Source organism: Schistosoma mansoni, assembly GCF_000237925.1.
Source record: "Schistosoma mansoni, WGS project CABG00000000 data, chromosome 7 unplaced supercontig 0100, strain Puerto Rico, whole genome shotgun sequence".
In the NCBI taxonomy this organism is placed as follows: domain Eukaryota; kingdom Metazoa; phylum Platyhelminthes; class Trematoda; order Strigeidida; family Schistosomatidae; genus Schistosoma; species Schistosoma mansoni.
Genome location: NW_017386020.1, coordinates 1,244,655 through 1,260,675, shown reverse-complemented (window position 1 = coordinate 1,260,675; position 16,021 = coordinate 1,244,655). Strand labels below are relative to the sequence as shown.

Here is a 16,021-nt window from a genome sequence, read left to right as displayed (position 1 = left end):
ACCCACTCAGATTTTTAATAAATAACATTGACGACCTAATTCATCTTCCCCTTACTATTGATGTTTGGTGTCACGTTCTACGTTTCGTACGTAACCAACCTAATGGTCGTCTACATAAGACTGTGTATAACATTAAACTGATAATACTTCTGAAATTATCCTCAGTTATAAAAATCTTTCGCAGTAACCAATTTGTGTTTGCACTACAATATGAGAGTTGCTATCAGCTTGGACAAAGACGCACATGTTTTAATAACTCATCTATGTTCATAGCAGTAAGAAGAAAGTTGCTATCATTTTCCATACAAAGCCAGAAAGTTGCCGAATGGGACTGCAACCCAACTAAAAGGGGATTCTTCATTATGAACCTTACAACATGTCACTTCTGGAATTTAACAACTGATAGATATTGTGCAGTAATTAATAACCACAAACCGTTCATCATTTTTTCAAACAGTCGAGCCATAAGTACTTCACTCGTGGCCCGACAAAACCAGCTTATATATATATCAGTTCACTTCCTACACTTAACTTGGTGAGTATGGTTGGAGATGCTGTGCTTGCAGAAAATACCTCGTATCGTTTCTCTTATTCTTATGTGGACATTATTTTGTTCCTGATCATGGTCAATCTAAAAATTTGACTTTAACAATCGTAAGTTTCAGAGGATCATAGACTTCATATGTTTCACTGTAAAAGTTATTCCTGTTTTAACATTGGAAGTAATAATAAGTTGTGTTTTCAGATGATTAGTGCTTAGTGTTGTATCACATCAGAAGACAAGTCAAGGGCGAGTTCATGCTCAAGCCGCTGATTTTAAGTACGCAGCGGATAAACCTGCTTTGCTGTTTATCAAAGTTCACAACGTTTTGTTACTCATTTGTTATGACCAGTCCTGAAGATCTCAGTAGTTCAGTATGTAGTTTCTTTATGGTCAATGTATTCTTCATAGGAAATACAAGCTTTTATCACCAAAGTTAAAAGTTTACCCGGTGGAACTAACATTCAGCAAGATGAAGCTGAAAAAGCGGCTCATTTGTACCTCAGAGCTCGCAAGAGAGATGTTGAACGTGCTGTGGAGTTGTACAAAGCTAACAAGGTATGCAGATATTTTGAAATTGTAAATTATTGTAACCTCTACATTGAGGTATAGTATTGCTGCTAACTTTTTAATAAGCTTGAGATAAAGTGTGCAAAGTATAACCCCAGTCAGCCTTTTGATTGTCTGTTCATTGCGAGTCGCTTTTGTGTAAAATACATTTACACTTCGCCCGATTCTTTTCATGATATTCAGCTAAAACTACCTAGTTTATTTGTCGAAGTATTAACTGCTCAATTTGATCGGAATACTATTGTCTAAATCTTATTTCTTTCAATAATTAAAGATAAAACTGACTAAACAAATATGCTCGAAATACTGACAACTGGGTGGTATGAAGCGATATAGAAAGTAGGGGAAGGCTATGTTTACAAGGTACGAGCCAATACTGCATTAAATATCTTACTGTCAAAATTCAGCAAGTTTCGATTGTTGTCTTTTGAGGGAATCGCCCATCTGGTTGAACCTTTAGTTCAGATTTCCATTTACCCTGAAGTGCAGGAATTTTCGTCTTTACAATACTATGATGTGTGCTTTTGTCGAATGTGACTACTATAAAAAAATTGTCAATATTCACCTAGTTGAGGTGGCTAAGTATCCGGGTTTATGCCAGAATTTTTAGACACTCGCAATAAAACAACAAAACGAACTACTGATCATAATATACACAACTCTCGTTTAGCAAATGACGAATTCACAATACTTTTAGCTTGATTTATCTCACTAGTATTTTGTGTTATTTGTTTTTGTGAATGAATTTTCAGGTCCTGTATCTTAAATGTTCTTAAAAAGCTTCCTTAGACATTCCGTTTTTCATTGTTTCATTACTGATCTCACCATCGCTTTCAACCTTGCCACCAATAATGTTCTTGAAATAGTTCTAATGGAACTAGGTAATAATAGTTTGTACCTATTAACTTGAGAGGAACTTTCTGATCTTGAATATCCGAATGCAATCCCCTTACTGTGTTATAAGGTGTTAAAACAATACAGTCGACAAATAATCAGTTGTTAAACTATGTGCGTAGGTATGGCTTGTGCTTCTCACTTTTTAAATGCAAAGTACTATGAGACAGGAGCCCTTATCTGCACTAACTCCTGAAGGTGAGGTGTTAGGAGTAACTGTTAAGTTCGTCTGTCTGGGTAGCTGTTTGGGTGTTGATAGTGGTGTGAATCACGAGATCAATCTATGTAGCGAAAGTCAGAGCGGCTTATACCAATTCTGGCCGTTATTGGAGCCGTAGTGATGTTAGTCTGGCCTTTCTAGGTCTGGTCTACAACTCGCCGGTGAGAGCTGTCTCGCCGTATTCTGGCATCTGAGTTGAAAATGCTGACGTTCAATGAAGATACAGTCATAGCGAATATCCGGCACTTCAGCCGGGTTTGTGAATACGGAAGGTCCACCTAGGGGAGTGAGAAAACTCTGGTTCCAAACTAATGGTACACATGGGCTCCAGTATCCTGAGGGAACAAATGGCGTATGAACCAATTATTGGTCACCGGCTACCATGGGACTGCATCTCCTGACTCTGGTCTACTGCCTTGTGGAACAGACCTTTATGTCGAATGCTCCGGGTGTGGTCCCTTAAGAAAACCACCTATTTCGGTTTGTGCACCCGGCTAGTATCACAGCCCACATACAAATCAAGTGACTTGTGTGGCGCATATGTATCTGGTGCTTCCTTGTACCAATATTTATGTGTTCAAATAAAAAAACAGTCCCAGTAATGCAGCGGTCCAGTATAGTGATGATAATCAAGTTGATATCGCCATCTGAAAATACCGGCTTTGGTAGCCTGAACATATGTTACAACCATGATTTCATCGGCTTATACATCTTACATTATTTGCCGATGCTAGGGCTGGTTAGAAAAAGCGAAGTGGTGGTAAGTTTGGCACAACGCCGGTTTGTGGAGGAAAACCGTATAGGACTGGTATCTGTAGGTCCATCACGACTCCCTGGTTGATGTCTTAAAGCTAGTGTGACTCAGTGGCTCGAGATATTGTCATACATGGCTTAAAGTAGAAACCAATGTTGGTCGTGCTGTAATTTACCTCTTATAAAATTGAAAAGATCTCTAATTGAAAAGTTTCCTCGTATTTTTCTTGATTGAACTGTTTTTCCCATTGGCCAGTGCACTCGTTCATTTACTGTTTATTAAATTATTTGTTTTTGATTATACTTTCCTTCATCTTTCTCCACAATCTCATTTTCTTATTCGTGCTGTGCATATTTATTTTGATGCCTGTCAGTGCTAATACGTGTTCAAATAAATAATTAAAACTAGCTCATCATGTGTAACACTACGATCTATACAAGTTCACACTATTCTTAAATAACTTATCTTCCTTAAATAATGAGGCTCAAATTTGGTATCTCTCCTTTATTTAGACCTGCACAAGCAAAAATAAAGCAAAGATACCATTAGTAAAATACTTATAACCTTTTGATGTTGAAATTAAATAAATCATTACTGTAACGCTTAAGATATGAAAGTTTCTACGGCAGTAAAACACAGTTTATATGCAACAATTCAGCACAATAACTATGATACTTATTACAGTCTTTTTTACCCACTTCATGACTAATAAATACAATAAAGGAAACAAGAAAATCTGTTTAACAGTGTATTAAAGGTCCTATCCTTAATTTATGAATACTCTTCAGTTAAAAATGTCACTCAACGATCTAGAATTTTTCTAGCTAATAAACCTCAAACTACTTGTTGTATGTGAGTCAGTGGTACAACTCTGCCGCTAACACTAAAGCAGGTGGTGAAAAGTTTGAAATTGCGGTCAAAACCCCCTTATAATGTTCAAATTTATACAGTTTAGTTGACTTGTTGCTAAAGTTGGATAAATTCTATGCACCCTAGATAAATCTTTTTGTTTTCAGTAAACATTTAGGTGGATTGTTTTTTGGCAGTCCACAACTGGTCAATATTTTGAACTATTCTTGAGTAAACATTAAAGATGAATTTAACTGGCATTAATTTGTAGTCCTTTGTATTCCTGTCACCTTATTGTCATAATAACCCATTACATTGTTCGAGGTAGCGAAAGGGGCGTATTGAAATAGTGGATTAGTGAAACTTATTGTTTCTAATTTTTAGATTCTCAAATTTAGCACACCGCTTTCAGAAATTTTCTCCAGTTCTTCTAAATAACAGGTTATTTAATATCGCTTTCAAACAAACTCATCGATTTGCTGCGATTACATCAACCTCGAAGTCGTCAGTAAAAAAGACTTCGGTGAATTGGCAAAAAAACCCAACTTATCATTTATCTAGTCCTTAATTTACAACTTAACATAATATGATGTTAGACTTTTTTACTGCTCACGTTGAGTTGTCTTATTTGGACTAATTAGTGTCGAAATTTGATTTTCAAGGTTGTGTCAAGAATTTTTATAGTATTTTCATCAAATCACGAACCTACATTTTTTAGTTAAATTTATCTGATATAAGCAGTCCAGTTTTGAACTATACCATTTCTTCATTTAAAATTTATATGGCAAATTTACAATACAATACTTCAATAAATTAAGAGTGATGTCAATCAAACCAGGCAAATCCAACAATATATTATAATGGGACTCACTTTCCAAGTACAGGTCTATGTATTCAGTTTTGAATCACAGTGTAGTGACTAGTGATACGATCCTCAGCCGTGCAAACAGAAGTAGGTGGATCGGGATTCAAACACATGACTAGCTGAATAAATGATAAGTATTTTTACCCAAAAACTAGGATAGAAATAAAACTCTAGTGTTTATAGACCGGTTAACTAAATGGTAGTCAATGATGAACAATAGAATTTGATCTATAGTAAGTAATGGGTAGTCATCACATTGGTTGCAACTTAGTGATCAATCAATAGTACCAATCGAGCATTAGTCCATGAAGTCATTGACTGTTGGTCTAAGACATTATTCTTGACAATTTTATTCCTCTGTATTGATGTGTCTCAATCAATTCTAATCAGTGCTCATATGTTCCAGGTTGTACGTTGCTTGTGACTGACTTAAATGTTTTATAGTCTTGTCCACCACATGGGCATTGTCGATCGAATGTGAAAAAGACAGAGCTATACTCAGTCATGAATATAATCGTTCTACCTATAAATGTATACTTCCATTATATATTGGTATGGTATGATCAGTATTCTTTCATGCAATAACTAATATATATACTCAATTCATTTGTATTGGTTGTCTATAAGTAAATAAAATATAAACCTACTCGTTAATTTTTCTCAATTGATTTTCTATTTTTAGCGAATGCGCTATACCGAAAATGTAGATTCAATCGATCCTTTAGAAGATGGGGTTCGACGTGAACTTCTATCTGGTAAATTTACTGTATTAGTAAGTTTAGTCGATAATAAGCTGCGACTTTCAGTTTTTGTTTAATTTTAACTTTTTATTATGCACTTTAATTTAATTTATTATTATTTCATGAAATTAATAAGTAGTCTATTCCTCTTGGTAGTAGTAAGGTTGACTTGTTGTTTTTTGTTTTGTAAAGGAATTAGTCGTAGATTTTCATCAGGGTTTTTTATTCGTCTATCATTGTTTGAAGTTTAACTAATATCAGTATAAACATAGTACTGTACTACGGGTTGGAATATAGGTCAAGAAATATTTATTTATGATTATGTTTTGATTTGTGTGTAAGTATTTTAAAAATTTGCCCAACTCTATCAGTCAAACTATCAGTCAACTCGGCTAAGGTGGTACAGTTGCATTGATTTCTCTCTAAATTTTATGTTTTGTGTCATTTCACTCCACATCTTTATATGTTTCTTTTAAACTATATTTTTCCAAGACTAGCTTTTTATTTCCATTCGATACTTTCGCTCTCATACCTCTCTTGTTTCCAGTTTTCTCTGTTTTTATGTTGATATAAGCTATGAAAACGTAAACCAACACACAGATTATGTGTTGACCTGGACGATCTGACGACTGAATGGATAATCAAATCGTTGGATTAGGTTAATTTTATAGAAAGATAGATCTGGCAAGTTTCATATTTTGTGAATGCTAGCAATTGAAGTTAGTTTCGTAAGATCATATTCTCCACTCTATTGTAGTATCGGTTTATTTGTTAAGCCCATATACTTTATCCTAGCTACTGGCCAAGCCAATTCGCCTGTCATGAGTCATATTTTGATCTTGTTAATTATTCGCTTATTAACCTTGACTATACTTTTATATGAGCATATATGTGTACACATCGTATCTTATTCATCATATGTCTGTCACTCATTTTTGTCCGACTATAAATGTTGATTAACGCTTGCTTAAATCGAGTTGGCTTCCCAGCCATCTCCAATACGCATCATCTTTCGCCTCGCTCTCTCGCTTGCCGCTCACTCGCTCGTTCATATTCGCTCAGGTGTTGTTAGCTTTCGAACCTGAGTTATTCGACAATAAACTGTAGTTGCTGCTATCCTTTGTCTTCTGATTTTACGCGCCGTTAAGATTAGAATTATATCGGTTATCGAAACGAACGATTAACGAATCGCGGCACTACACTATCACAAACCGTAGTCAGGTTTCTTTACTTTTTGTGGGACATTTAAAGAATAATCATGCAGACACCCTGTCTTGTTCAATAATAATGGGCTCTAACCACATTTCAGTTGATCAATGTCCAACAAACTTTATTAGACTTTCAACTTAACCATCATAGCAAAGACGTTTTATCCCGATTTTTTGTATTTATGTATGTATTTTAATGGTTAACATCTGTTAGTTTGCTAAAAAGTGATTAGCTCTAATTAACTTCTGAAAAAAGTCTACTGATACTATATTGAGAAAAAGAGCAATGTTTGCAACAATTTTTTACTGACATTAAATAACAGGAGATAAAGAGAAAAGAAAAGAAGTTAATAAGTTCAACTAGGCTTGTATTCGTTCTAATGATGAAATAATCGGTTATGGTTTATCTCATTAGTATGTACAACACGAAAACTAAGTCTTGTATAAGGTGCCAAAATACAAAAATCCTTGCATATACAATTAGTTACTTTAATTAAACACATCTTTAGTTCGTACTTAAAACTATTTAAATCTGTTTTCAGTAAAATCATGAACAGATCTAAGTCAGACCACCATTGAAAACCTGGAAGGACTGCACAACCACTTCGTCCTAGCATAGGATCCTCAGAAGTGCGCAATCACGATTTTGCATGCGAGACTCGCGCGCGAATGCTTATTTTCTAAACCACGGGATCCAACAGTGTTGATGTCTAACTTTAATCAATCCACAACATTGCGCGACCATCTTCCATTATCTTCGGTCGGTAACCTCCTCATACTCGACACGAATTAGCTGCAATAGTCACGGCATGCACTAGAACTCTGGAAATTTTCATTTTAAAGCCAGTTACTAGTAAGGACATGATAATTGTAAGTAAGCGGTTGTGGAGACTGTTGAATTTTACCGAAATCAACTTTAGACCATCATTAAGAACCTGGAAGCAATGTACAACCGTTTCGTTTTTGTACGGAATTTAGCAGTGCGCATCCACGATCCCGCTCATGGGACTCGAACCCATTTTGTGGATAATCAATATTGTCTTGAGACCATCAGATTTTCTGTATTTTCGTTTACCTACCTATAAAACAAAGCTATCAATTCGGTCTAATTTAAATATGTCGTGTAACTTTTAAAAGTGGGGAGAGTCAGCTCTCCCTCTCGAAATGCTCTCACATGGCCACGTGCATGCAACCACTGTCAGGGAAGTCCTACTCACTGCCTTTTCGCGGTGGGGTAGCGTGTTGTTTACGAAATTTAAAGGACGAAAAGCGAATGTCTGGCTCTTTAACCGGGTTATTGGATACGGAAAGTCCACCTATGGGAGTTGGAAAACCCTGATTCCAAACCAATGGTGCACATGGGCTTCAGTATCCTGAGGGAACAAATGACGTACGGACCTATTGTTGGTCTCCGGCTACCCTGATAATGCATAATCGTCTCTTCATGTGGCTCCACTGCCTTGTGGATAAACCTATAGGTCAAAGGCTTGGGATGGGGCTCCCTAAGAAAACCATCTGCTTCGGTCTGGGCACCTGGGCAGTATTCCTGTCCTCACACAAATCGAATGATTTGTTTGGTGCCTGCTTGTACCAGCGTTTATGTGTTTAAATAAATAATAAATAAATAAGTAGCTATTTAAAGAAAAGGAGTTTCATAGTTCACTAGTATTTGACTATATGTATCTTCAGTGAAATCATGACAACTGAGTAAACAATGCCAAAATTTAAACATTCGGTATTTCTGTATTAAATGTTATAAATCACAGACGATAAAGTTTATGAATATTCGATAATGCAATATGATAGCTTTATAATATTTTCATCGAGTCCTACGTTGATTTCTACGTTGTGACTGACCTTTAGTTATAATCTACGTTTCCTTGTAACTTCAACATATTAGGAAGTTTCTAATCAAACCCTTTCTACAATCAGTTTAATTGATATATGGCTTGATAGTTTTTGCATATTTGTATATGCTTGGTTTGTTGAATATTTTACTGATAAATAGTAATAATAATACCTATCGACCATGTCTTTAGTAATGATTCTTTTTATTAATTAAACCATCATAAAACAGATTCACCTGACTAAGGTTTGACATTCTTCGACTATATATATATATCGTATAGCTCTAGTGTTCCTTAACATTTACACACTTTTCTCTCATTCGACTTTTTTGTTATCCTTTTCTCGAATTTTATTGCTTGCCTAAATGCAATAATTGTATCGATTCTTAACTATTAAACATTTTACGAAACAATATGCTTACTAGAGATGCTTCAATATCTTTTCGCTATGGTATACAAACTTTTTTTGTCCCGAAGGGCTAATAAAAAAGAGTGTAGTTAATTTGAAACTTGTTTCCATCTATGAACTAAAAAAACGTACTAATTTTTCTGTGGTCATGTGTGTGTGTATGTGTCTTCAAAATTAAACGGATCTTCAGAAATTGCCTAAAAATGTTTACTGACGTTACTTACTACATGATCATGGAACATTTAACTTTTTTGAAATTATTTAGCTTAAGATGTTTCTAAATGAACATCTGCAATAAACGTGATTTCTCTAAAGTGAATAATATTAGAACTTATCAGGTAAATTGTCTTCATATGCATTTGTCGTACAACTGTTGTCATAAAATGCCATTGACAATAATCTCAACTCTTGTAAGTGACTTCATGGATCATTTATCCCACAACAGACTTTCCTGTTTTAGAAATTTCATTTTAAACAAAGTTCTTAACAATTAGTGAGTTTTTATTCTCGTTGATAAAGTTGTAAATTAGTTGTTGTATAATAGTAAGAATTCCAATCCTAAAACGAATAAGCCGTATCTTTTTTTTCGTTAGATAGAGGCAGACAACATTCACATGATCATTTTTATCATTATTAATATACCTTTTCTTTTCAGCCTACTCTTCCTGATGACGAAATGGATGCAACTGTTGCTATATTTACAGCTTATCGTCATTGGCCTCCTTTAACTACACATAGAGATACTTTAAAAGGTGTTTTATATCAGTTAGATGCAGTAATGATGGAGTAAGTAATTCTGTCTTTGTACATTTTAACAGAGGATATATTCGATTAAACTATTTATTTAAATAATAATAATAACACGTTAATTTGTTTGCATTTCCCTGTTGTCGAGGTCAATGGCCGCTAGTAACTACTCTCTATTTCTCTTCTAATGGTGACTAAATATTTCCAATTTTATAAAACAATAGAAATTTATCATATTCTGATATTATTATAATTCTAAACTCTTCCATTTGACCCATTTACTGTTACCATAGTATCTTCTATTCATACATTTTGATAAATAAATTCTAAATCTCTTTTTTTTCTATTATAAAGAATCTAGTTTTACACCTGTTGAGATTTATTATTAATGTTTCATTTTCTTATAAATGCCCTGGTACGGCCGAGAGTGGGGAGAGTCCGCTCTCCCTCTCCAAATGCTCTCACATGGCCACGCGAATATATAGCCTCTGCCAGGGAAGTCCTACTCACTGCCTTCTAGCGGCGGGGTGGGGTGTTGTTTACGAAGGTGAGAGGACGAAAAGCGAATGTCCGGCGCTTTAACCGGGTTGGTGGTCATGGAGGGTCCACCTAGTGGAGTTGGAAAACCCTGATTCCGAACCAATGGTACACATGGGCTCCAGGATCCTGATGGAACGAATGGCGTATGAACCTATTGTTGGTCACCGGCTACCATGGGACTACATCTCACGATGCTCCACTGCCTTGTGGATCAGACCTTTAGGTCAAAGGCTCGGGGTGTGGCCCCCTAAGAAAACCACCTGCTTCAGTCTGGGCACCTGGGCAGTATCTCAGCCCTCACACAAATCGAATGAGATTTGTATGGCGCATATTTATCTGGTGCTTTTTGTACCAATATTTATGTGTTTAAATAATAAATAATAATAAATAACATGAATTTTAAAGTGAAAATAGTAACTCAAATAGGGTAAAAGTCATCTTCCTGTCATCCTGAATTAATAGTTTGAATAATAGATGAGAATATTGTGTAAGTAATTAAGGGTTAACTTATACAGAAGTTCTGTTAATGGAAACATCATTGAACAAGGAATTCATAATAATAAGTATACTTTTAAGAAATCCTGCAAATTAAAATAGGTCCTGGGTTCGAATCTCGTGGTTACGGGATCGTGGATGCGTACTGCTGAGGAGTCCCATGATAGGATGAAACGGCCGTCCAGTGCTTCCAGGTTTTCCATGGTGGTCTAGCTTCAATTGACTCATGATTTCAACTATGAAAATTAAAATAAAACAGTTACAGAGTACTACTGAATTTTTGACTAGTCTTTTATCCAGCTGATGAAAATAGTCATTGTATAGCTTTCGTTACAAATTATGGGAGCATTCCGTCATTTTTTCTCCTCTCTTTTTAAAATCGTATATCATACAGGACAGAAATACATCTAGTTTGGTTTTCATTTAAGTGGAGTTTTGTTCTCTGGGCTGGATGGTTTGGTCGTGTAGCTTTCATTGTTCCTCTGAACGACATCAGCACAAACTTCAGGTAGAAGTGAAGTGTTCGGATTTCTCCAGGTATGACTCACAGCCTGTCCAGTCAACCTCGATCTTGATTGGTCATTGTTGATCTTTAACCCGTCATTGTCTGCTTCTTTATTTTGATTGTATCCACAGTTGTCTACATGTATTGATATAAGCGAGGATATTGCATGGCGTTTGACTGCTAATTGATGTTCGTGCAGGTGAAGATGAAGGGGTCGTCCACTTTGTCCGATGTGGTGTTTTCCGCAGTTGGAACAATTTATTTTGTAGATAATGTTCAGTTTTTCCTTTCATCTCGTCTTTTGGTTTGCATAGGATCGACTGAAGTGATTTCGCTCGTTTGTGTGCTACACCTATCCCAACCGGCTTCAATAATCTCGTAATTTCTGATGTCTTCTATATATGGTAGGATGATCCGTTTGTTGGTTTCTGTACTTGATTTTGTTTCTGCCGATGCCTTGCGTTGATGTTTTTGATAAAATTGATTGGGTAGCCGTTCTTTTGAAAGATGGTCTCTAGATATTTTTCTTCATTTTTCCACGCTACAAGTGTGTTGCAATGTGTCCTCGCCCTCTCGAATAAAGTTGATTTTGTGAGTTCTTGTATTGTTGCTACTGTGATTGAAAATCTGATCTGTTTGGGTTGGTTTCCGATATACTTGAGTCTCCAGTTTTCCTGTATCATTTCTGGTTATTAATACACCCAAGAATATTAGTTTGTTTTTTGTTGGTTGTTGAATCAATGCACACTGTCTGATAGAATAAAACGTCGCTTGTTTTTAGAAATAAAAATATGTATATATAATAATCTTGTCAATTTAATTTCACCGTAAATCAGATAAAACTTTACTGTACTGACGGCCTTCAGTTAATTTGTGAGAGGCGAAATAGTGCTTCTTCAACTTTTCCGCGAAATTCAAAGCCTATTAAAGAATATATTGCATCCAATCGCGAACTAAATAACAAGTGTCATCTGCTTTTTTAAAATACTGATAATTGATTTTAAAAAACATCTTCTTTGCAACCATAAAAGTGGGCATGACATGATACTTAAGCTAAATTACAAAAATAGGAACACTTACTACTGATGCGGACTGTATATGAAAGTGTTGGTTGTGATTCAATGCATAGTCAATGATGTTTGTGCAGCTAAAAGGTATTCTCACACTTTAAATTCTAGCTCTGAATCTCAACCCCAGCTTTTATAAGTCTATAAACAAAACAGTGACTAGGCATCATTGCATCATAGTTGATAACAGTTCGTGATGAAAACCCCAACTTTTATAAGCAAAGATGGATAGTGGCTAGCAGTGGGATCTAGGACGCATGTTTTTCCTACTTGAAACTCGTTAGCTGGATGTACCTGCATCTGAGAGTTGATGTTCACTCTGAGACTGGAACCCAGCACCTTCATTTTTTAACTGTCGTTCGCCTAATATACCTAAATTTAACCCTTCGTTTACCATAATCAATGATGCAACATGTAATCACATCAAAGCTACTCATTCACTTTAATGCTATTGTTTTTTGTTGTTCATTCTTTTTTTAACTAAATAGTTTGTTTCTGATTGGCTATTAAAGTAGTTCCAGGTCATTAGTATACTATACTCTTATAATTAATTGAAGGAAATCAATAAAATCTGTTTTGACTATCGATGGTTTATGGAGATTATTGAATTTCATAGTTAATATCACATATAGACTTCAGTTAGACAACCATTGAAAACTATAAAGCTCTGGTCAGCCATTTCCTCGTAGTAATGGGGATAACGTGGCAATGCACATCCACGACTCCGCCAGAAGTTGAACCCAGGATTTTCAGATCTCGTAGTAAGCACTGAGCTTTCAGACTACTGAACAAGAATCCAATAGTTTAGACTTCAAACTTTAATAACAATTCACAATATTGCTGACTGCCACAGAGAAGCCTCATGGGCATGGGGTTAGCAACCCCATCCCGCAGAAAAAAATCTTACTAAAAAAACGCCAACCAGATTAAACAAAGTAAACCATTTAAACTCTGCCCTGGGAGTTAAAGGAATAATTATGACACCTCAGGATGAAAGCCAAGATTCTTCGGAAGTCACGAGGCCGATGCCCCTTCGAACAACCAGAGCAACACTTTTTATAAGTACATGGAACGTCCGGACAATGTGGGAGACCGGGAAGACCAGTCAAATAGCAATGGAAATGAGGAGATACAAATTGGCAGTACTTGGAATTAGTGAAACCCATTAGATAAAAGCTGGACAGCAAAGGCTAGATAAGAGAGAGATGCTGCTGTACTCCGGTCACGAAGGGGAAAATTCTCCACACACTCAGAGAGTTACTCTGATGCTGTCCAGAGAAGCACGAAATGCACTTATAAGATGGGAATCTCATGGATCTAGAATAATCAAACCATCATTCAAAACAAAGAAGGAGGGGATTACAATGAATGTTACCTAGTGTTATGCACCCACGAATAATAGCAACGACGACAATAAAGATCAGTTCTACTCGAGGCTGCAATCAATCACAGTTAAGTGCCCAAGAAAGGAATTCACCATCCTAATGGGCGATCTAAATGCTAAAGTCGGAGTGGACAATACAGGATGTAAAGATATCATTGAACGACATGGACTAGGAGAGGGAAATAAAAATGGGGAGAGACTTGCAAACCTATGTGCATTCAACAAATTGGTTATAGGCGGCACAATATTCCCACACAAGCGCATACACAACTCTACATGGATCTCACCGGACCAAACCACAGAGAACCAGATAGATCACATCTGTATCAACAAATAATTCCGAAGATCAATGGAAGATGTGAGAACAAGGAGAAAAGCTAATATAGCTTCAGATCACCACCTAGTAGTGGCCAAGATGAAACTGAAGCTAAAGAAGCAATGGATAACTGGACAAACAGCATTACAAGGGTTCAATACAGCCTTCCTTCGAGATACTAACAAACTCAAGTAATCCAAGACAACCCTCAACAACTGGTTCCAAGCTCTACAGGATCTACAGAAAGAAGAAACTACAATGGAGGACAACTGGAAAGGGATTAAAGAACCATTAACTTCAACGTGTCAGGAGGTTCTGGGTCGCAAGAAGCATCATCATAAGGAATGGATCTCTATGGGAACCCTGGACAAGATTGAAGGGAGGAAGAACAAGAAAATAGCAATTAATAACAGTCGGACATGAGCAGAGAAAGTCAAGGCACAAGCAAGTGAAGAAGAGTATTAGAGCTGACGAGCAGAAATACGTGGGAGACCTAGCAACGACAATGGTAAAAGCTGCAACTGAGGGAAATATCAAACAACTATATGGCACAACGAAGAAACTAGTATGAAAATATAGTAAACCAGAGAGACCGGTCAAGGCCAAACAAGGCAAACCAATCAGTGAGACTCAGGAACAGAGGAACAGATGGGTAGAACATTTTGAGGAACTCTTGAATAGGCCAACTACATTGAATTCACCGAACATGGAAGCAGCACACACAAACCTTCCTGTAGACGTCACTGCACTAACGATCGAAGTCAAGATGGCCATCAGACAAATCAAGAGTGGAAAATAAGTAGGACCGGACAAAATACCAGCTGAAGCACTCAAGTCACACATACAAGCAACTGAAAGCGTGCTCCACATTCTATTCAGGAAGATTTGGGAGGAAGAACAAGTGCCGATAGACTGGAAACAAGGATACCTCACCAAGATATCAAAGAAAGGGGATCTGAGCAAATGTGAAAACTACAGAGACATCACACTACTATCGGCACCAGGAAAAGTTTTCAACAGTGTTGCCGAACTGGATAGAAGATTCAGTAGACGCTCAGCTTCGAGATCAACAGGCCGGATTCCGTAAGGATCGGTGGTACACAGATGAAATCGCGACACTACGGATCATCGTTGAGCAATCAGTTGAATGGAACTCTTCACTATACATCAACTTCCTTGACCATGAGAAAGCATTTGACAGAGTGGATAAGAGAGCCTTATGGAACCATCTTCGATACATGGTGTACCTGAGAAGATCGTCAATATTATACGGAGTTCATACGACGGACTACACTGAAACGTCAGGCATGGAGGACAGTTAAGAGAGTCATTCCAAGTGATGACCGGAGTCAGACAAGGCTGCTTACTCTCCCCCTTCCTCTTTCTTCTGGTAATTGACTGGATAATGAAGACTTCGACATCTAAGGGGAAGCACGGAATACAATGAACATCTCAGAATCAATTAGACGATTTGGACTTCGCAGATGACCTAGCCCTCTTATTCCATACACACGAACACATACAGACGAAGACAGCTAATTTAGCAGAAGCATCTGTATCAATAGGTCTCAACATAGAGAAAGGAAAAAGCAAGATCCTCAAATACAATACGGAGAATACCAACCCAGTCACACTTGATGAAAAAGCTCTAGGAGATGTAGGAACATTCAGGTACCTGGGAAGCATCATTGATGAACAAGGACGATCGGATGCAGATCTAAAGGCGAGGATTTGAAAAGCAAGGGCAGCATTTCTACAATTGAAGAACATATGGAACTCAAAACAACTGTCCACTAACTTCAAAGTGAGAATCTTCAATACGAACGTCAAGACAGTCCTACTGTACGGAGCTGAAACGTGGAGAACTACTAAATCCATCGTCAAGAAGGCACAAATATTTGTAAACAGTTGGCTACGCAAAATACTCAACATTCACTGGCCGGATACCATCAGCAACGGCTTTTTGTGGGAGCGGGAATACCAGCTTCCAGCTGAAGAGGAAATTAGGAAAAGACGTTGGAAGTGGATCGGACATACATTGAGGAAATCACCAAACTGCATCACGAGGCA

At 36.9% G+C, this 16,021-nt stretch overlaps 1 protein-coding gene across 1 annotated transcript in view; it reads left to right on the top strand.

Moving 5' to 3' along the window:
- Positions 1 to 885: 885 nt before the first annotated feature.
- Smp_144810 (non-receptor protein-tyrosine phosphatase,putative) overlaps positions 886 to 16,021 on the top strand; it is a gene marked incomplete at both ends in the record, with an annotated part of 60,253 nt that continues 45,117 nt past the window's right edge. Inside the window, 4 exons of the mRNA XM_018791060.1 lie at positions 886 to 915; positions 953 to 1,099; positions 5,376 to 5,465; positions 9,553 to 9,683. Of these exons, the coding sequence (XP_018645766.1) occupies positions 886 to 915; positions 953 to 1,099; positions 5,376 to 5,465; positions 9,553 to 9,683 (398 nt within the window). The remainder of the gene's footprint in view (positions 916 to 952; positions 1,100 to 5,375; positions 5,466 to 9,552; positions 9,684 to 16,021) is intronic.